The sequence below is a fragment of the Diachasmimorpha longicaudata genome, chromosome 5 (assembly GCF_034640455.1).
Source record: "Diachasmimorpha longicaudata isolate KC_UGA_2023 chromosome 5, iyDiaLong2, whole genome shotgun sequence".
Taxonomy (NCBI): Eukaryota; Metazoa; Arthropoda; class Insecta; order Hymenoptera; family Braconidae; genus Diachasmimorpha; species Diachasmimorpha longicaudata.
In genome coordinates this window covers 711,327-732,378 of record NC_087229.1, presented here as the reverse complement: position 1 = coordinate 732,378, position 21,052 = coordinate 711,327, and the positions used below count along the sequence as shown (strand labels likewise).

Genomic DNA, 21,052 nt, shown 5'->3' with positions numbered 1-21,052 from the left:
TGTCTCCACGGCCTTCCAACTGAAAGCCCTAACACTCTCGCGCAAGGGAGCGCAAGTATTTCAACTCGACCTCTGTACTCACATGACTGATTAACCCAAAGAAGGGTTGCAGGTAACACCGGGCGGCACATTATCTCGGCCATGGGTATTCCACGGTGTTATCCTGGCCCTCAACCGGATTTCTCGCGACGATACCTCCAGGTATCGGCTCAATAATATTGACTCTAATTCAAAACTTTATACTTAGTTTCTCAAACTGTAAACCAATCCGGGATTTTCACTTTATTCTATTATTTTTCAGCATTTTAGTTGCCGTGGAGCGGTCTTTCTTGCTGCCCAAAGTCCCTAAAACATAGTACTCATTAGGTAGCAACCGTTAGATCTAATTCCGGTTTTCCGCGAGGTTTATTCCGTCGGATTTAGGTAGCAGGTAACACTAATCCATTTCTATAACAAAAAGGTAGCTTTTATTTATTCGAATCGCGAAATACTAAAGTGGTTTGGATTACGATTTTTCCCGGATTTTGAAGGTAACTCGGTGGTCTCTATTAGTTTCTCTCTCTCTCTCTCTTAGTCCAATAAATACCCTGTTGTTATTCGGAGTCGGAGGTGACGGGATGGCTTGAAATTTCGTCACACAAGATATAGTAACACTATAGTATAGTAAAGCACTACAACAATGTTTTTATTAATTCTATTAACACTTTAGATTTGTTTTTTTTTATCACAATAGCATTTAAATAAATAAAGTTTGCGTTTAATATTCATTTATAAAATAAATATAAAAAAAAACTCTCAATCTCGTCTGTCGCAAGGGCACGAACGAAGCCCATGCAAAGACTGCGTATACAGTGATGCCAGACGGAGGCAAAATTCCCACGCGTGGGGGTTTCATGCGCAACTCCCTCGCGCAACTTCTGCTACGGCTAGAGCGCAGTGGTACGCGGAGTGGGGTAGTGGGAGACGTGTGGGTCCCGCATCTGGCATCACTGTAAAATCTCATCTGTCGCGAGTTCACCAGAAAATGCTGACCCAAAAAAGTGCCCAACGCGCCATAAGAATTTTTCACTTCAAAAAAAAGAGAGTGACTAACGCGTATTCGAAGTCTAGTGCCAAATAGTAGAAAGATACCAAACCAGGATATTAATCATCGTTCCGAGGAGAGAAGAGCTAGATCTCTCACCCCCGTTAGAAGCCATTCAGGAGATGACAGGGGGAACGTCGAAGCAGCCGACGACATCGTCGGGAACGTTCCCGTGACGATTCCAGAAGGGACGGTACCAGGAGCCGTTCAAAATCACCAAGCGGTCGTCGTAGCAGAGGTAGCTACAGCAAAAGAAGCTCTTCGGCAAATGGTAGTCAGGTTAGTGGTAACTCCGATGTGGCCAGATTGCTCGAGGCTTTATCTGACACAATCCCGACAATAGTAGAGACATCAGTAGTTCAGGCTGAGGCAATCAAAAACTCGGTATTGATGAGCTCCGCGGACCGCTTGAATTCGGAAAACTCTAGAAGTCGGTATCTGAATGAAAAAGGGCTAGCAGATTTCGATCCAGCGAGCAAGGAAATGAGTGCCGCTGACTGGCTGGACAACATTAATCAGTGTGCAATTATGTATGGGTGGAATAATCGAGAAAAATTGTACTTGGATCCTCTAAAATTTAAAGCAACGCGAGGACATGGTGGAACGCCACTGCCCTTTCTAGTAGGAAAATATTGAGTTGGGAAGCATTCGAGTTAGCAGTCGCGAAACGTTTTCCTTGCAAACAAAGCTTCGGAAAATTACTCGAAAAAGCATGCCTGTACAAAGCAAGCCGGGCCAGGATTTGGAGAGGTACAGTTTTGAGAAGCTCGCGTGGAAAATGCCAGAGGAACTAATTGTCGATTGTGTCACTTGGGGAATTACCGATGAAATCGTGAGAGGACACGTAATTGCCTCCAAATGCACTACTTTTGCCGATCTGACGATATGTTTAAGTAATTTCGACTTGAAATCAGCAAAAGAAAATAAAGACGCGAAGCGAATAGGACCGAAATCTCTCCGGGGAAAACCCACCACATGTTTCCGCTGCGGAAAGACAGGCCATAAAATGCACGCTTGCCGTGACAACTCTGGGACTAGGACCCGAACACCCGAGGAAAACCCCAATAAAAATGGTCGTGGCGACACCCAACGGGCCAGATGTGGGTACTGCGGACTCTCAAATCACTCGGAGAAAGATTGTTTTAAGAAACGTAGAAATGAAGATGATAAAGGGCAACAAAAGGCATGACTAGCTGTAAACTCCGGGCCCTTAGACGTTCTTAAGATGGAGATCCGCGAGACAGGAAAACCGCTCAAAGAATGTCTTATTAATGACAAGGTTAAGCATTGGGTGATTGACCGAGGAAGTGACTGCTCGCTGATCAGAGAGAGTGTTGCAAGGGGGATGAATTTGAAAATTAAAGAGACGAGTCAGTCGTTGATGGGATTCAATCGCGCAATTGTTACACCGACAGGTCGAGCAAAAATAAGGATCACCGTGAATAATATCTCACTCAAACTACGAGTCCTTATTGTGCCGGATTTCGATCTAACGCGCGAGATATTAATAGGCAGAAATATTTTGGATAAGCCAGCTATCTGCGCATTTGCCGACAACAGCGGAGTTGTATTTAGTCAAACAGCAACGGAACCTCAGGTAGGAAAGGATAGGGACACAGCGGTCAACGGGACCGAAGTCGTAAACGAGTCAGAATTGGCAGGATCTTCTGAAGCAATTGAAGACGTTTTAATGATCGATGCGAGTACCCCACAACTAATCGAGCTAACTCAGGTAAATTGTCACGGTTTAAATGCCTCCGTTAAAGATAGGCTCTAAAATTTATTGAACAAATATCGAAAGAACGTTTCAATAAACCTAGAGGAACTAGGAAAAACACCCGCGGGAGAAATGATCATCGAGCTGACGAGCGACCAAGCCGTGTATACCAGACCTAGACGACTCCCAAGGCCAGATCAGGAGCTGGTGAGACAAATGGTCGCCGAATTAGAACGGAGTGGCATAATTCGCGGGAGTCGTTCGCCCTATGGAAGTCCTATCGTTTTGGTAACTAAGAAAGGGGGCGAACGTAGATTATGCGTAGATTATAGGGACTTGAATAAGATTACAAAAAAAATAAAATACCCTCTGCCAATAATCGAAGATCAGATTGACCAGCTCGGCGGTAAAAAGTTTTATATTTCACTGGACCTAAAGTCAGGTTTCCACCAAATGTCAATGCATCCAGACTCCATTGAGAAAACAGTCTTTGTAACTCCCGATGGTCAATATGAGTACTTGAGGATGCCATTCAGACTCACTAATGCACCGGCTGTTTTTCAAAGCATTATGAACAGATTACTGAAAGATTGTGCATTAGTTTTTATTGACGACGTCCTGCTCGCTGTGTCTGACAACGAGGAAGGATTCTCCCGGCTAGAAACGGTTTTGAAAAGGTTTCCGGAGCATAACCTCACTCTGAATTTAAAGAAATGTAAATTCTTCCAAGAGAAAATCGACTATCTGGGCAGGGAGATTTCAGCCAAAGGAGTGAGACCAGGAACTCAGAAGATAAGGGTGGTAATGGAAGCACGGGACCCCGGTAATGTAAAATAAGTACGCCAATTCCTGGGGCTCACAGGATATTTTAGACGTTTCGTGGAAAATTACACGCGGAAAGTCGCACCCTTTTGACAAAACTATTGAGAAAAGATTCGCAGTGGAACTGGGGATTACCGGAATCTCAGGTCGTAAAGGAATTGAAGGAAACAGAGGTACATACGGATGCCAGCGCGATCGGTGTAGGGGCTATCCTCATTCAAAAGCATGGGACGCTAAAACAACCCTAATCAAGCAAAAATACCACTCCTACGATTTGGAGACCCTAACCGTATTTACAGCCCTCAAGGCATTCCGGGTATACTTTTTGGGAAGCAAATTCACCATCGTTACAGATTGTAGCACTGTGCGCGCCACAGCAAATAAGAAAGACATACAGCATCGAGTGGCTCGTTGGTGGGTGTACTTCCAGGATTACGATTTCGAAATTGTGTACCGACCTGGGTTACAAGTTGCGCATGTAGATTATTTGACTCGTAATCCGGTGGAATGTTTATCAATTGACGTGACTGAGGCTGAATGGATTAACGTAGCGCAAGCCCAAGATCCGGACGTCGGGATTATTAGAAAAGTCTTGGAGAGCCGTGACGTACAACCCGAAACAAAAGATTATTTTGACAACTACACACTAAAGGGGGGGGGGGTTGTATTCCGGAGAACGGATGAAGGGAATGAATGGTTAGTTCCGAGAATGTCGAGATTTAATATCGTTAGGCTATGTCATGATGACCAGGGTCATTTTGCGTTTGACAGAACCTTATGGAAGGTTAAAGAAAACTATTGATTTAAGGGAATACGACGGTTTATCTCAAAGTACGTCAAGTCCTGTCTAAATTGTTTGTATTATAAATCCAACGCCGGGAGAAAACCGGGGGAGTTACATCCAATTGAAAAGATAGCTATTCCATTCCACACATTGCACATTGATCATGTTGGGCCTTTCATTCCAAGTAAACGAGGAAATACGCAGATACTGTCAATAATAGACTCATTCACGAAATTCTGCATATTAGAGCCAGTTAGAAATACAAAAACGAAACATGTCATTAAAGCCCTCGGACAATTATTTGCCATATTCGGAGTGCTCACGCGCATCATTAGTGAGAGGGGTAGTGCTTTCACCTCCCACACTTTCCAAACCTTCTGCAAAGAATACGGAATCAAACACGTTCTCAATGCGGTGGCCACGCCAAGGGCTAATGGTCAATGTGAGCGTTTGAACCCAACGTTACTCCACTCGTTAGCCACAACGAGCGCAGGTCAAGCTGAGAACATGTGGGACACACAGCTGAAGAGAGTGCAGAGCGCGATCAACTGCGCCGTAAATCGCACCACGAAGAGGACGCCGGCACAATTATTGCTGGGGTACCAACCACGAAGTGCGGCCGACGCACACCTTCAGGCGGGGATCGAGACGAAGTTAGACCAGATAGACTTGAGAGAAATGCGGAAAGAGGCAAAGATCTCGACAGGCGGGGAACAGGCTACCCAGAAAAAAAGATTTGATGCCAGAAGGTTCAAAGTTGAGATCTATGCAGTAGGAGATGTAGTCATGGTTGCCACTAGGCCAGCGGCAACGGGCGAGAGCAGAAAGCTGATTGCAAAGGCGAAGGGACCTTCAAGGTAAGAGCAGTCCTTCCGAACGATAGATACAAGGTACAGGACATGAGGAACCTCAAAAGGTCACCTAACCAGCGGTAGGTCGTTGCTGTAGACAGTCTCCAGAAATGGGTCATGTTTGATGCCATGGAGTGATTGGTGAGTAACAAGCACTGGAGTCAGAACAATGGTCAGACACCTTCGGGTGCCATAGGGGTTAGACCTCTAGAATGGGGTGGTCCTCGGACTAGAGCAATGGTCAGACACCTCCGGGTGCCATTGAGACTAGATTCCGACAGGACAAGGCAATTGAACTAGAACGATGGTCAGACACTCTCGAGTGCCATTTGAGCCAACCTCATGAAGATGAGTCGAAATTGGACAAGGAAAATGGTCAGACACTCCTGAGTGCCATCTAAGCTAGAAAGAAAAAAAACAGGGGCAAAGAGGAGAGAGAGGAGAAAATCTATTTAATTACACCGGCAGGTGTCTGAGGAACAACCTTGTGCTCCTAGGCGCCACCCCAGATAGCCAGCGCTGTCGTTGGGAGATTATGAGGGAGAATAAAAAAAAAGTATCGTTGTCAAAGGGTCTATCCTTAGGCCCCTCATAAGCCTTTTACTACTATTGCTTTATGACCTTTTGCTCTGAAAACCTTCCAGTAGATGGCGTAGGGTCAATTTTTCGAATCTCCACGTTCTGGTCGCCGGCGGTCGATACACCAGAGCGTTAGTTGCAGGCGGGCTGCCTGAGTAAACGGATGGACGCAGGGGTATTGGCGATTTTTCCAATGATTCCTCATCCATTGTTCTTCCCTCGTCATCCTATTTTTCTTTTTCTATTCATCTAACTCATTTAGCAGCCCTGTTTCATAACTATTGTAAGAATTTTGCTAAATGAAAAACGGACCCCGATTTTTTCCCCACTATCCCCCAACCTACTGCCATCTATTGGTCTATCGAAATTCACGGTAGTGTCATCTACCGTGGATCTCTCAGAAAAGGGTCTACCACCCCTTATGAGTCATCGAGCCTGGCTCGTAAGAGAGGTCTAATGGGGCCCCATAAAAAAACGACCCTCGAAATTAATCCGCTTACTACTGTCGATGTACTGTCGATCTTTCTACTTTGCCACTGTCGACAGTGCCAGGACAGTGGGTCAGCAATTTTTGTCGACAGTGACAAGGCAGCAAGTCGGATTTTGGCTATCTGGGACCCTTGGTAACAAAACCGGAATTAATTCCTACCGACAAGTTGGAGCCGATTACTCCGATGTGGAGGTAGAAATTGACCCAGGGTTGTACCACTTCCAAAAAAAAAACTTCGCAATGAGGCAATAATTTAATTAGCATGTTGGGAACAGCTGTTGCAGATTTTTCGCTCACTAGGAAAAGCCGAAGACGTCTTTCTGGTCAGGTTGGCCGACTAAAGCGGGAAAAGTTTGCGTTGAGTCGGGGACGAGGGAAAACCGAGACCCGACGGGAAAGGACGAGGGCTTGACACCCCCTAGTGACGTCGGGCCCAAACCAAGGACCACACAGGGTGAATGGACAAAGTCGGAGGACAATTAGACTTTCGGGCCTTGATCTGCCAACGAGACACTCCTTTGACTGTCCTCCAACGTAGCACATATTTGTATATCATTGTAGCGCCATTTCAGAGCTTAAATCATATTGTCTTATATGGTATCCAAATCCACTTATTAAATTAAATTCTCATACATTAAAAACCTTATAAAAGTTATTACTACAAAATACTATACCATTATTCGCCATTCGATTGTGGACTTATACCATATCGGATTTTTTAATTACCCCAAAACCCCCCGCAAACAGGGTGTAGCTGCTATCGAGCAGGGGTTGCAAAGCCCCAGGTAGTTAATTGTGATGTCCTGGGGGTAAATAAAATAGATGGCGCTATTGATCGGCCATTTTAATCCACGAGTATTTGAGTTATTGTTTCAAGATGAAATTTCAATGCCGTTGGAAAGTTTTGGAAAAAAATCCAAAAGAAAACCATAAGAACAAACAATGAACAGGGGATGAATAAATTGACTGTCATGAGAAAAACCGTTGCACGAAAACATAAATCTCAAGTTGTTGAGTTTTAATCTAATCCCCTCCAAAATAACCTTCAAAACTCCGGATAAAGGCTGTTCTTTGTAAAACTGAAACTTGAAGACAAAAAGTCAAGTCAACGGTCACGGTCCGAAGACATGAAACTTGAGCACTGCTTATTTTAAAGGTTTTCTGGGTTACATCTTCGACACATGTGGGATCCATTGTTCATTGTTTGTTGTACAAGGAGAACTCTAAAACCTTCCAAGAGGAGGACTTGCGTGCGCCACTTTTGGGGACTGGTGGGGGTTACTGGACCCAACTCTTAGTAGTTTAAGTTCAGATAAGTTAGTATTAATACAAATTTTCTGCTAGCAGCTTCTCTGCATTAGTCTGTTCAATTAGTTTTCAAGAGCTTAATAAGGATCAGTTATAAGAATACCTTTTGTATAAGGATCCAATCTACAGTTAGTTTTTACCAAATAAAAGTGTTAGTGTGCTCTTCTAAGCAGTTGTGTTATTGATTTATTATTGAATTACCCAACAATTCAATTACCCTCAACCTGGAGAAACAGACTTCGATGGAGTCCTCATTAGAGGTTTAGCGGCTAACGAACCCACATTCTAAGATTGGCGCTAAATATTCTCAATGGCGCCACTGTCCTACTGGTGATATTAAGGTATGATTTAAGGCCCGGATGGAGGGAATTTTTTTACAATTGGCGACTTTACGCCCTCCCACTTCGCGGTCAAACCCAGAAGCTTGATCTCACGCGATGCCCTGTCGGTAACTACGGCATTCGCTGAAAATCAGGGCGACATCAAAGAAGGAGTTTTGGAGGGCCCCTAAAAATTTTTTCATTTTTTTTTTCACTTGAAAATTCCATGGGGTATGCCGCGGAGGTTGAATGGGGGTTTATAGCCAGACCACGGGGCGGGAGTGGGAGGGGGGATGTACGCAAAACTGCAATGTACTACCCACCCTTACCAACCCTTTCCACAATGATGTAATGCGGTCATAAAATAAAAAATTCGACCCCCATATGCACATATAAATTTCGACCCCATTTTTCCCACCCTCATCCCATAATTTCCAAGCCGACCGACGGGGTGAAAAAAAATGTCTCTGCAGGGGTGGGTAAATCGACTCAGGGGGTGATTCTGAGTCGATCTTTACCTATAAATTTTGACACCATTTTTCCATCCTCACTACGCCATTTCCAAGGTGGCCGACGGGGTGATTAAAAAATATTTCTACAGGTGAGTAAGGATAAAAAAATGGGGTGGATTTTTATAGGTACAGATCGACTCAGAATCACCCCCTGAGTCGATTGACCCACCCCTGTGGAGACATTTTTTTTCACCCCGTCGGGCATCTTAGTAAAGGGGTAGTGAGGGTGGAAAAATGAGGTCAAAATGTATAGGTACAGATCGACTCAGAATCACCCCCTGAGTCAATTTACCCACCCCTGTAGAGACATTTTTTTTCACCCCGTCGGTCGGCTTGGAAATTATGTGATGAGGGTGGGCAAATTGGGTAGAAATTTAAATGTGTATATGGGGGTCGAATTTTTTATTTTATGACCGCATGACATCATTTTAGAAAGGGTTGGTAAGGGTGGGAAAAGTACATTGCAGTTTTGCGTGCATCCCCCCCGCCCCCGCACTCCCGACCCGTGGTCTGAAATTTTGGCAACATATTCTTGGATAGTTTAGAAAGTGATTTACGCAAAAAAAAAAAAATCGATTTTTTGAAGCTTCTAAAGCAGGCTCCCCCCTTAAGCTGGTTATGGCATATAATTTCATTTCGAATATGAAGATCTCTCAATCATTTATATTTTTATTACAAAATAGACATTGTTAATTTGATCAATTGACAGAAATTTCAACAAAATTTGAATCGTCAAAATAGTTTAATTCTAAATTGATTTTTGATGTTTCGTAAATGTCGGAAGAAAGCCCCTTAGGTACTACCTGGACGACACCCGAAGCACCACCGGCGGTCATTCCTACTACCTGACACGGAACCGTCATTGAGGGTATTTAGCTTCGACCCAATTTTTATAACCCTTAACTGCCAGTAGGTCAGACATTTTACTTGAACTTAAAACGCTTCGCGCAACCACTACAATTTGTTTAAATTTTTTTTGGAAAATTTTCTTGGGTAGTCTATTAATGGAAGAATCATTTTCCGGGATAGGCTCTCAAACATTAGGGCATCCGAAAAAATGGGCCATCCTAATATACACATATAAATTTCGACCCCCTTTTTCCCACCCTCATCCCATAATTTCCAAGCCGACCGACGGGGTGAAAAAAAGTCTCTACAGGTGTGGGTAAATCGACTCAGGGGGTGATTCTGAGTCGATCTGTACCTATAAATTTTGACCCCATTTTTCCACCCTCACTACCCCTTTACCAAGATGCCCGACGGGGTGAAAAAAAATGTCTCCACAGGGGTGGGTAAATCGACTCAGCGGGTGATTCTGAGTCGATCGGTACCTATAAAAATCCACCCCATTTTTTTATCCTCACTCACCTGTAGAAATATTTTTTAATCACCCCGTCGGCCACCTTGGAAATGGGGTAGTGAGGATGGAAAACTGGGGTCAAAATTTATAGGTACAGATCGACTCAGAATCACCCCCTGAGTCAATTTACCCACCCCTGCGGAGACATTTCTCCAGGACCCGCACACGGTGCAACCCCCCACCCCCTCTCATTACAATAATAGCATAATTATTTCAATATTATTATTAGTACTATTATTTACAATTATTATTATTATTGTTATCACTACATTATTAAATTTATGGGGCGTGGGGGTGAGACGGACTAACGCCTGGTACCCGTGGGGCCCCATCGTAATACGTCCCTGATCCACCGCACTCAATAATCTTCAAAACTCATGAATCCTCCGTCATGAATTTTTGTATCGTCGATGGCGCCATCCCACGGATTCGAGCGGTATTTCTAAAAAAATATGGCTACAGCTGATCGCTTCAATCCCGGCTTTCCGAATTTACGCTGACTGTAGTGGTCAAATTGGTCCAGGAATAATTTTAAAAAATAGTGCATTATATCCCATGAATCGGAAATTAGGTGTGAAAAGTGTCCAGTGTCTGAAATAATTATAATGAGTGTTTTTTCAAGTGACAGTTAGCCACGCCATATTGACCGGGTGCCACGGTGTGCTAATTTGGACAGGGGGCGAGAATGGTGTTTTTTTTGTGTGATTTTCCAATGACAAAAAAAAATACTTCCATTCATTTTCCTCCTTCCAGACCTAATTTCCGATCCATCGGAAACAAACGTTCAATTTTTGTGACCAAAATTGGATTTTTTCGTCCAATAACCCGGTCGTAATTTCGGAAACTGGAAATGGTCAATTTGGATCAGTTTCCTAGGGAATTTCATAGGGACTTGTCTGGAAAAAATCCCTCCAACCGGGCCTTAAGGAGGTATTCTCAGAGACCATGGGGGAGATCAGCAGGGCCAGTCCTGGGAGATCAACCACGAAATGTCCTAGCGGTAGTGCTGGAACTAATTTTGCAGCCGGATTTGTTGGTAAGGTACCGAACATTACGGCTGCAAAGTCGGAGCAGAGGGAAAAGTCGGTAACGGAGATAGCGTGGGGTGGGGGAATGCAAGTAAAGAGGGGAAATTAAACGGCTGGGCAGGCGTTCTGGATATCCGAACGGCGTTGAGGGAAGCTTTTCCCTCATTAGAGGGGGGGGGGGGTTAATTTTCAAAAATGCAGCTTGACGCGCATCAGTTCTCGGCGACGGCAAGCGAGAATACCCAATAACCCCCCACGATTCAAAAAGTAATTTCTGCCCTTCTACTGGAGATGAAGAAATGAAACCAACGTCATTCAATTGCTCATTAACTTGTTCATTAATGACGGTAGTTTTGTTTCTTAATCCGAGTTCAGAAGGGAGGGAATAATTTTGAAAAGGTAGCTTGACGCACATCACTTCTCGGCGGCGTCAAGCGAGAATACCCAATAACCCCCCACGGTTCAAATTTCATTTCCCCCTCTGTAATTGTGTGCGGGGTAGTTACCGTGATGATAAACTCAAAGAAAAAATAGAGCCTTCCAGCTTGATCCTTCCCTACGGTTGGAAGTCGCAGGTATACAACTTGGTGCGGCAACACTGTCTCCTGCACTGCTACTCACGAAAAGTAATTCGCAAGCAGCGATGTTTTTGTTTATGTGAAGGGAATAAATAATCTAATCTAATAATTAATGATTTTCTAACTATTTGTGAACATCAATTTATGTGATTGAGATTAATTATTCCCTTCACATAAACGAGAACATTGCTGCTTGCGAATTACTTTTCGTGAGTAGTAGTGCAGGAGACAGTGTTGCCGCACCAAGGTGTATACCTGCGACTTACAACCGTAGGGAAGAATCAAGCTGGAAGGCTCTATTTTTTCTTTGAGTTTATTATCACGGTAACTACCCCGCACACAATTACAGAGGGGGAAATGAAATTTGAACCGTGGGGGGTTATTGGGTATTCTCGCTTGACGCCACCGAGAAGTGATGTGCGTCAAGCTACCTTTTCAAAATTATTCCCTCCCTTCTGAACTCGGATTAAGAAACAAAACTACCGTCATTAATGAACAAGTTAATGAGCAATTGAATGACGTTGGTTTCATTTCTTCATCTCCAGTAGAAGGGCAGAAATTACTTTTTGAATCGTGGGGGGTTATTGGGTATTCTCGCTTGCCGTCGCCGAGAACTGATGCGCGTCAAGCTGCATTTTTGACAATTAATCCCCCCCCCCCCTCTAATGAGGGAAAAGCTTCCCTCAACGCCGTTCGGATATCCAGAACGCCTGCCCAGCCGTTTAATTTCCCCTCTTTACTTGCATTCCCCCACCCCACGCTATCTCCGTTACCGACTTTTCTCTCTGCTCCGACTTTGCAGCCGTAATGTTCGGTACCTTACCAACAAATCCGGCTGCAAAATTAGTTCCAGCGCTACCGCTAGGACATTTCGTGGTTGATCTCCCAGGACTGGCCCTGCTGATCTCCCCCATGGTCTCTGGTATTCTAAAGTGAAAAACAGGGGACAAGGTCTCGCAAGCGCCACGAGGGCGCGCGGCGGTCACTTTCACCTTCCCCTCAACTTCTGGTCTTCCCCACTCTTCTAAGCCTTTCGGCACTGCTGAGATTATTTTTTAAAATGCAAAATGATTTTAAAAAGTACGGAAAAATGTAAAAAATTTTTTTACAAAGAAGATAATTAAGGAAAAGCACAAAAATAATAAGAATCATTGGTATTGTTTGGTTAAATTACTATCTCTTTCCCCATGATTTTCCCACTCATTCCCGCGAATTAGTGAACTATTTGATAATGAAATATAGAATAATCTTTTCTTCTATTTATTACGAATAACGGGATACTACTAGTATTCAAAATAATGTGAGTAAATTCATTGATTCACCCACAAATCAGAATGTTTTTTCACGGAGGGGCGTTGGAGTGAGGGGAGATTTCTTTACGATTCGCCATCGCCCAATTTAAATAAAAAGCGTCGATGACTCTGCCTCTTGGGGACGTGGAAAGTCTCCCTGTGAATACTTTATTCGTGCGAAAATGGAAAATCGTGAGCGAGAATGTATGAAGTGACGAATAGATTCTTTAAAAAATCATCATATATCCTTTCTCTATCCATGTTTTTCTTTATAATTTTCCCATGTGCATGTCAATAATTTTTTGGGAGAAATTGAAAAAAAAAATTGAGCGCCTTCGCCGAGATTTGAACCCTCCACCGCAGAAATTGCCGAGTGATGGGGACGAAACGCGCATGAGGGGGAGACGGTGTACAGCGCCGCGTGCGGCTTCCGGAGGTACTTGTCCCCTGTTTTCTTGTCGGCAACATCAAAGTTTGAGAATACCTCTCGAAATCATACCTTAGGTGATATCAATAGGACATAACATGGGGCCCATCAATGATCGTGAGTGGCTTGTAATGTGATGACAAGTCACGTGAATTCGAGAGTCGATCGGTAAACAATAAATGGCCACGTGCGAGAGACTCGTAGACATTTACTTGGATTCGGAACATTTAATCCTTTGGATGACACTCTTCGACTCTGGTTGAAGGCGTTGAAGAATCTCTGCGGTACAAAATGAGCAGATTTTCAAAGTGGTTTGATATTTTATGATTTTTTCTACTGCTTTGGGAATTATGATGACATTGCTGGTGGCATAACCCTGGTACCAGATAGCCAAAATCCGACTTGCTGCCGTGTTACTGTCGACAAAAATTGCTGACCCACTGTCCTGGCACTGTCGACAGTGGCAAAGTAGAAAGATCGACAGTACATCGACAGTAGTAAGCGGATTAATTTCGAGGGTCGTTTTTTGATGGGGCCCCATTAGACCTCTCTTACGAGCCAGGCTCGATGACTCAGAAGGGGTGGTAGACCCTTTTTTGAGAGATCCACGGTAGATGACACTACCGTGAATTTCGATGGACCAGCAGATGGCAGTAGGTTGGGGGATGGTGGGGAAAAAATCGGGGTCCGTTTTCATTTAGCAAAATTATTACAAAAGTTATGAAACAGGGCTGCTAAATGAGTTAGATGAATAGAAAAAGAAAAACAGCATGACGAGGGAAGAACAATGGATGAGGAATAATTGGAAAAATCGCCAATACCCCTGCGTCCATCCGTTTACTCAAACAGCCCGCCTGCAACTAACGCTTTGGTGTATCGACCGCCGGCGACCAGAACGTGGAGATTCGAAAAATTGACCCTACGCCATCTACTGGAAGATTTTCAGAGAAAAAGGTCATAAAGAAATAGTAGTAAAAGACTTATGAGGGGCCTAAGGATGGACCCAAAGAGGATAGACCAAAGTAGAGGTTCAGTTCTGGGGGTTTGACCAGAGACCATAGGGGAGATCAGCAGGGCCAGTCCTGGGAGATCAACCACGAAATGTCCTAGCGGTAGCGCCGGAACTAATTTTGCAGGCACGTTTGTTGGTAAGGTACCGAACGTTACGCCTGCAAAACCGGAGCAGCGGGAAAAGTCGGTAACCCGGATAGTGTGGGGTGGGGGAATACAAGGAAATAGGGAAAATTAAACGGCTGGGCAGGCGTTCTGGGATTAATTATCAGGGATTAATTATTATTAATTTTTAGAAATGCAGCTTAACGAACATCAGTTCCCGGCGACGGCAAGCGAGAATTCCCAATAGACCCCCACGATTCAAAAATTCATTTCTCCCCTTCTACTTGAGATGAAGAAATGAAACCAACGTCATTCAATTGCTCATTAAATTCTTCATTAATGATGGTGGTTTCGTTTCTTAATCCGAATTACGGGGAGGGGATTAATTTTCAAAAATGCAGCTTGACGCGCATTAGTTCTAGGCGGCGTCAAGCGAGAATATCAAATAACTTCCCACGATACAAAAATTAATTTCACCCCCCCTAGTTGTGTGCGGGGTAGTAACCGTAATGATCAACTCAAAGGAAAAATAGAGTCTTCCAGTTTGATCCTTCCCTACGGTTGTAAGTCGCAGGTATATACCTTGGTGCGGCAACACTGTCTCCTGCACTACTACTCACCAAAAGTAATTCGCCAGCAGCGATGTTCTTGTTTATGCGAAGGGAATAAATAATCTAATCTAATAATTAAAGATTTTCGAATTATTTGTGAACATCAAATTATGTAATTGAGATTAGTTGGCCTTGACAATTTTTACAAAATTGGTTACATTTCAAACCACTTTATATCCTGAAAACATTCGAAGGAATTCTAGGATTTTATTAGTCTCGAAGGAATGTGCCTGAACATTTTAAGTTTTATAGATTTATTGGGCAATTTGTTCAAGGTAGAAATTTGAATTGTACAAAAGAAAAACGGGAATGAAAAGTAGGAAATAAAAAATCTACCTCGCGTGTTTGACACACAACAATATTTATATTCAAAGCTTCACATTTCTCAATATTTTTTATCATTCTGAATTGTATAAAATTTCTAATATTTATATAAAATACATATGATTTCTGTAAAACACGTCAGCCGGTGTCAACATACAGCAGAGCTTATCTTATTAAATATAAATAAATAGCAGTTCAGGATTAAATAGCTCATTGCTAAAAATACTAAAAATGTAATTATACGTTCAATTTTATATACCGACGGTAAGAGTGTATGATCCGGTGGATGGCGCCAGATGAGGAAGTATAGGACCCGCCAATGACGTCATGAGAGCTTTTGGAACATTTGAAAATTACATTTTTTGAAAAATCGATAATTAATTGTTACCATTAACTATGTAAAAAAATAATAAAAAATCATGCAAGTTCCCTATTATTTTTCTTTTTCACAATACTTGTCTTGATATCTCCTACTTGAAACAAACTCCGCTTTCGAGACGGTTTAATCCTAAACATGTGCTGAAATTTCAACAATGGACCGCGTTCATTTTGAGTCATAAAACTGTTTTTCTTTTCCCTGAGAGCGTTTTCCCTTTGATATAGTTTTCAGTCTCTGGACAACGGTCCTCTACCTAAGACGTGTCTTCCTTGTGGTAATAAAGACTATTCTAAAAAGTATTTTCACTGTGTCTCAAATACTGTGCAACAAGTTAACATTAAAACAATAAAAATTCCACCAACGTGTAAAATTTCCGATGAAGAAGCACTTGCGATTCTGATGAAGTACGAAATTTATTTCCGATCAGGAGAGATTCCGATCTACTTACATACGGTGTGGAAAGATCTTCAAAAAGAGAAAGACAATGCTTGGTCCCATCATAATTGGTACAATAAACTGAAACAAAATAAAAAGCGTCAAAATAAAGCGGGTTTATGGTCGTTGCTTATGAAGAAATTGTCAGTTGAGTCAGTCCAAAACGAAACGCTGGACAGTACATTGGACTTATCATGGAAGACCATTGATATTCGATCAATTTGCTTTGATAGTCAATATCTATTTTTTTATTAATTAAAAACTTTTTCAAGCAAATGTTAGCACCCCATTTTTTATTCTTCGATTGAAGGTCAAAAGTAACCTCGTCATTGGATTGAAAATTGTTTGTAGGTCATATATAGTCCATTGTCATTAGTCTATCAATCATCATTTATGGGCTATTAATTAATTAAAGAATATTATTCTGACGGACGAGTGCGCATGCGGATGAGCACATGCGCTACAATATAAGAAAAATATCTACTCTTAAACAATAAATGATTTAGATTTAGATTCTACAAACGATTTCTTATTGATGACAGGAAGAGAATATTGTGATACTGTATTTTTCTGACCTGTCTCGGCTAATATAGTTCAAGGGGGGAGGGGGAGCCTATGTCAAATGGTATTGAGAAAAAAATATGATTCATAAAAAAATATGGACTCTTAAACGATAATAATTATAGAGGCGGATTGTACAAACGATTTAGAATCGAATGAAAAAAAAAAACTCAAAATAATTGATTTTTTAAAATTTCGTTGGCTGACTTCACGCATTATTTTGATTAATGAATTAAAGAAGAATAAACAACTCTTAAACGTTAAAAACGAAGGTACAATCACTTGCTAACGAAGTACAAACGATTCTATAAGTTTTTTTGTTCAAAAATCGTTTTTTTGCGGCTAATAGGATACTGCTCAGCCAAGCGGGGGGGCTCCGTTCGTACTTGTTCAACTGTACACAGAATTTTCAGACGGTGAGAGCACCACTGTGTAGGGATTCAACTGTCGAGAGACAAAGCTAGGCTGTACATGTGGACCCAGCGCCACATGTACAGTCTAGCTTTTTAGAATTTTAGAATTTTCAAACAGTGCTCTCACCGTCTAAAAATTCTGTGTACAGTTGATCATTTGTACGGTTGACCAAGTACGAACGGAGCCCCTCCGCTTGGCCGATATGCAGATACCCCAGTAGGACTCGTGGCGCCCCGTCTCCTCGGGGGTGAAATCGTGTCGGTAACGTGGAGAAACTGGCAGCAGTCAAACCCCCAGAACTGAGCTTCTAGTTTGGTTTATCCTCTTTGGATGGACCCTTTGACAACGATACTTTTTTTTTATTCTCCCTCATAATCTCCCAACGAGAGCGCTGGCTATCTGGGGTATATCTTCAGTACACACTAATACATCAATCAAGCATTAAACAACAGAAATAATACAGTTCCTCATTTACTCTATAATTAACTATAAAAAAATTTTCCAACATATGTTTGTCCACACATATTTGATGAGAAAAAAAGTTTTTTGATTGCATTGGAAATTACCTTTGAAAATAATTACAGGAAAATGGGGTAACATAGAACATTTCCAGTAGTCACTGAATGAACTGATTTTTTAATTTCATAGGTTACAAACAATATCTCCAAATATAAAGAATTTATTCAAATTTATATCATCATATTTTTTGTAGATCTTCCTCCACTTTACAAACAAGACAAACATCAAAATCTCTACCACCCTTCCATGTACAGATTTGAGTTGCCTAATATCTTTTCATGATTTTACCGTAGAATTGATTTATGTCATTATCTTATTTACCTTTACTGAATTAACATACAAGCGTATCGAACCTGGCAGATCCGCTGTAAAATATTTGGAAAAACTGACATCAGTTTTTCTCTGTGCTATTGAGATCCGCACTGCAGGATAGTTGTTCCACATTCACACGTTGTATCCGGTTTTTCAACTTTAGTTTGAAATACCATAACGGACACTCATCGTATGACATCCACAGTTGTTCAGGTGGTTCCGTCGGAAATGTGCCATTCTGGTACATCACCTGAATTGAAAAAAAAACCATCTCATTGTCTAGATAATAATGATTCTTAATCATGTTATTTTTCTCCAATGACTACGAACCTTAACAATGAATTCTTCATCAATGTGGTGCAACTCCAACGCAACATAACTACCGTAATAAGGAACATGGGGCTCCCAATGAACATGTAGAGCTCTGATAAGTCCCATAATATTGATATCGTTACCTACTAGAATGGATAATCTACTCATTTCCACATTATTCAAGTAATTCTCTACATTGCGTAAGAACATGGCAAGCTGGATGCCTCCATTGTATCGAATGATGTCATCCGTTGCAGACTGGATACCATATTCGCACAGTACGAGTGATTGCAATAATCCGTCAGGGTATACATCTTTGATGCACTCATCTATGGGAATGCCAACCTGTTCCTAAAAGTATTTTAGTATATTTTATTTTAGGGTGTCATTCATGATCAAGCTGTGAGTTTTTGGGTTAAGTCGACTATGCTAGCTATTCTCGGCGAAATTTTCACCCCAGCTAGTACCACCAAGAGCCTGGTGCCTCTAGCATTTTCATTTGGATTATGGTCTTTTATATCAATATACAGGGTGTCCCAGAATTGCGCGTCCAAACTTTAAACTTAAGTTGGGGGTGAAATTCTGGATCGAAAAGTCCTGAGCGACTTTTTGATCAGACGCACCCTCTTCAACTTATTCAGGGTTGAAGTTGACGAATCAGGGGCGTGGAATACCCGGTCGCACGACGGTGAGGAAAACATACGAGTGTGGTGGTGTCCCCACCATACCGTACTACTTCCCTGCGGCGGCAGAAAGAGATGACAGGCGGCGGCGGGTAAGAGGAAGGGGAGGGAAATTAAAAAAATGAAGGTGTGAATGAATTAAAAAAATAAGGTAACGCGACTATGAAATGATGAATTACATATGAATTAATTAAAGATGGTAGTTAATGAAAAAGTTTCAAACCATAGCACGAATTTGACGATACAGAAATCCGCTTCGAAAGTTCCAGAAAAAATTACTACCAGTGCATTCTTCAAAGTATTGCTGATATAATTCTGTGAAGTTCTTCCAGTCTTCAACCAATTCGGAATGCTGGACGGCTACTTTGGACAAAATAGGTTGACATTTAAGCCAGCCAATGAATAATGGATCCACTTCCAATTGAACTACATTGAACCAAGAATTGTTTTTGAACGTCATGTTGGCGATCTCTTGATCGGTTGGAACGTAATCTGGGACCAGTCCCTGTGCTAATTGCATCGCTGATTGAATTGATACCTTTGTTTTCTCCGGACGGAAATAAATTTTCTTAGCATCAATTAAATTTTTATACGCCTCACGCAGGGATGCCCCTAATTCGCGTGCCTTTTTTTCCCCAAGCTGTAACAAAAAGTGAAATTAATTTCTTGTGCATTTGATTTCCTCCTTGATAAATGGTGTCATACACGGTGTTTCGTTTAAGCTAATTTTTATGGTGCAATGTTGGGTCTAAAATTTCAATTTCATGGGGACACGACATTTAGGCCCAGAATAACCCTCCCCTCTCTATACATCCAAAAAAAAAATCCCAATTCACAGAACATGTGAAGTTTTGTCTTGGAACTAAGAAATATTTTTTGGATTATTTTTTCTAAATGGGATCATTTGAAGAGGAAGAAACTTGGATCGAATTAATCATTGTTTTCTTATCCTGGGCCTAAATATATGGGAGTCCTGTTCCATTTTGCTCTGCTATGTACCTCTACCAACTTTTTCAAGTTCCACTTCGATCAACTACAGACTTGCTCCACCCAGTGAACTAGGAATTCTTAACTCTATGGTAAAAAAAAAATTGCTCGGTAGAATAGAGGTTTAGAAAATTTTTGCCCTGGATTAGTTATTTGAATATAAAAGTGGAAACTGCGTTGGTATAGAATAAAACCGATAGTTCAAAAACACAGTTACTAATAATTGCTTCATACTTTCGTCAATCTGTTGGATCCTTCTGGTATGTAGGACTTATTGATTTTTGATAGCAAAGGAAACTTAGCTTGTACACTAAGTCGACTTGGAGTAGACTCTGCGTGATGTACAAGAATTTGAGTTAGCAAAAGTTCTGCATGGGAAAACTTTAATTGTAGGATGAAAAAAACTACTGTCCATGCGTAATCGAGCTTCATCGTTACAAACTTGTTGATTTACGGGGAAAGTACAGAAAACTGATGGACTGATGGTAGCGCAACTGGTTTAAATAGTGTAGACAAGAAATTCTGAGCGATAAAGCGCCATTGTATTATGACACTATTAAATTTAGGAATTTCTCATTTTTGTCGCTTCCGTTTTCTAATAAAACGTATATGATATGGCGAAATGATGAAAAATACATTTACATTTCCAATCGATTGTTGTGCATGAAAACATCAATAACATGTTATCTCGTGAAGCAATAATAATTGTTTTGTCGGATTCCAAAATAATGACGACAACTTTGCTACATGTTACTCGTAATCTTTATTTATGCGACAAAAATCATTATCCGAATGGGTATTGGTCTGAATATTCAGAGGCCTTCAATTTAATTCCTTGAGGGTATTGGCAAGTCAAAGGGGTTTTTCTCTTAGTTAGGATATCGGCACTCTGAGGTGAGAGGGAGACGTGACATCAGGGTGTTAATAGAAATACGTGGATAATTGCAGAAAGGCTCGGAGGAGTATTAGGGAAAACTCCAGGGAACGAGTATTATTTTGTGCGAGGTCCGCAATTAACAACTTTCGTTAAGACAAATGTAGAGGCACATAGAAGGGGAGGCTCTTAATTATTAGTATTGATAAATAATATTATTATTTTGTAAAGAGGTGACTCATAATGATTACATAATCAAAAAGCGCCAAATCATACAGCAGTAAAGACAAAATCAAATTCCAATCTATATGTCGTGAGTCATCATTTCCCTCATCTATTTTTTAAAGTATTCCAGAAAGTAATAATTCTATGC

General features: G+C 41.6%; 1 protein-coding gene across 1 annotated transcript; it reads right to left on the bottom strand.

Annotated features, from left to right (window-relative positions):
- Nucleotides 1-17,608: 17,608 nt before the first annotated feature.
- LOC135162008 (venom acid phosphatase Acph-1-like) lies at nucleotides 17,609-20,281 on the bottom strand. The gene is made up of 4 exons (XM_064120050.1): nucleotides 20,040-20,281; nucleotides 19,042-19,458; nucleotides 18,154-18,486; nucleotides 17,609-18,073 (listed from the first exon to the last, which is right to left on the bottom strand). The coding sequence occupies exons 1-4, from the start codon at nucleotides 20,235-20,237 to the stop codon at nucleotides 17,903-17,905; spliced, it is 1,119 nt and encodes a 372-aa protein (XP_063976120.1). The 5' UTR covers nucleotides 20,238-20,281; the 3' UTR covers nucleotides 17,609-17,902.
- Between the last annotated feature and the right edge of the window lie 771 nt (nucleotides 20,282-21,052).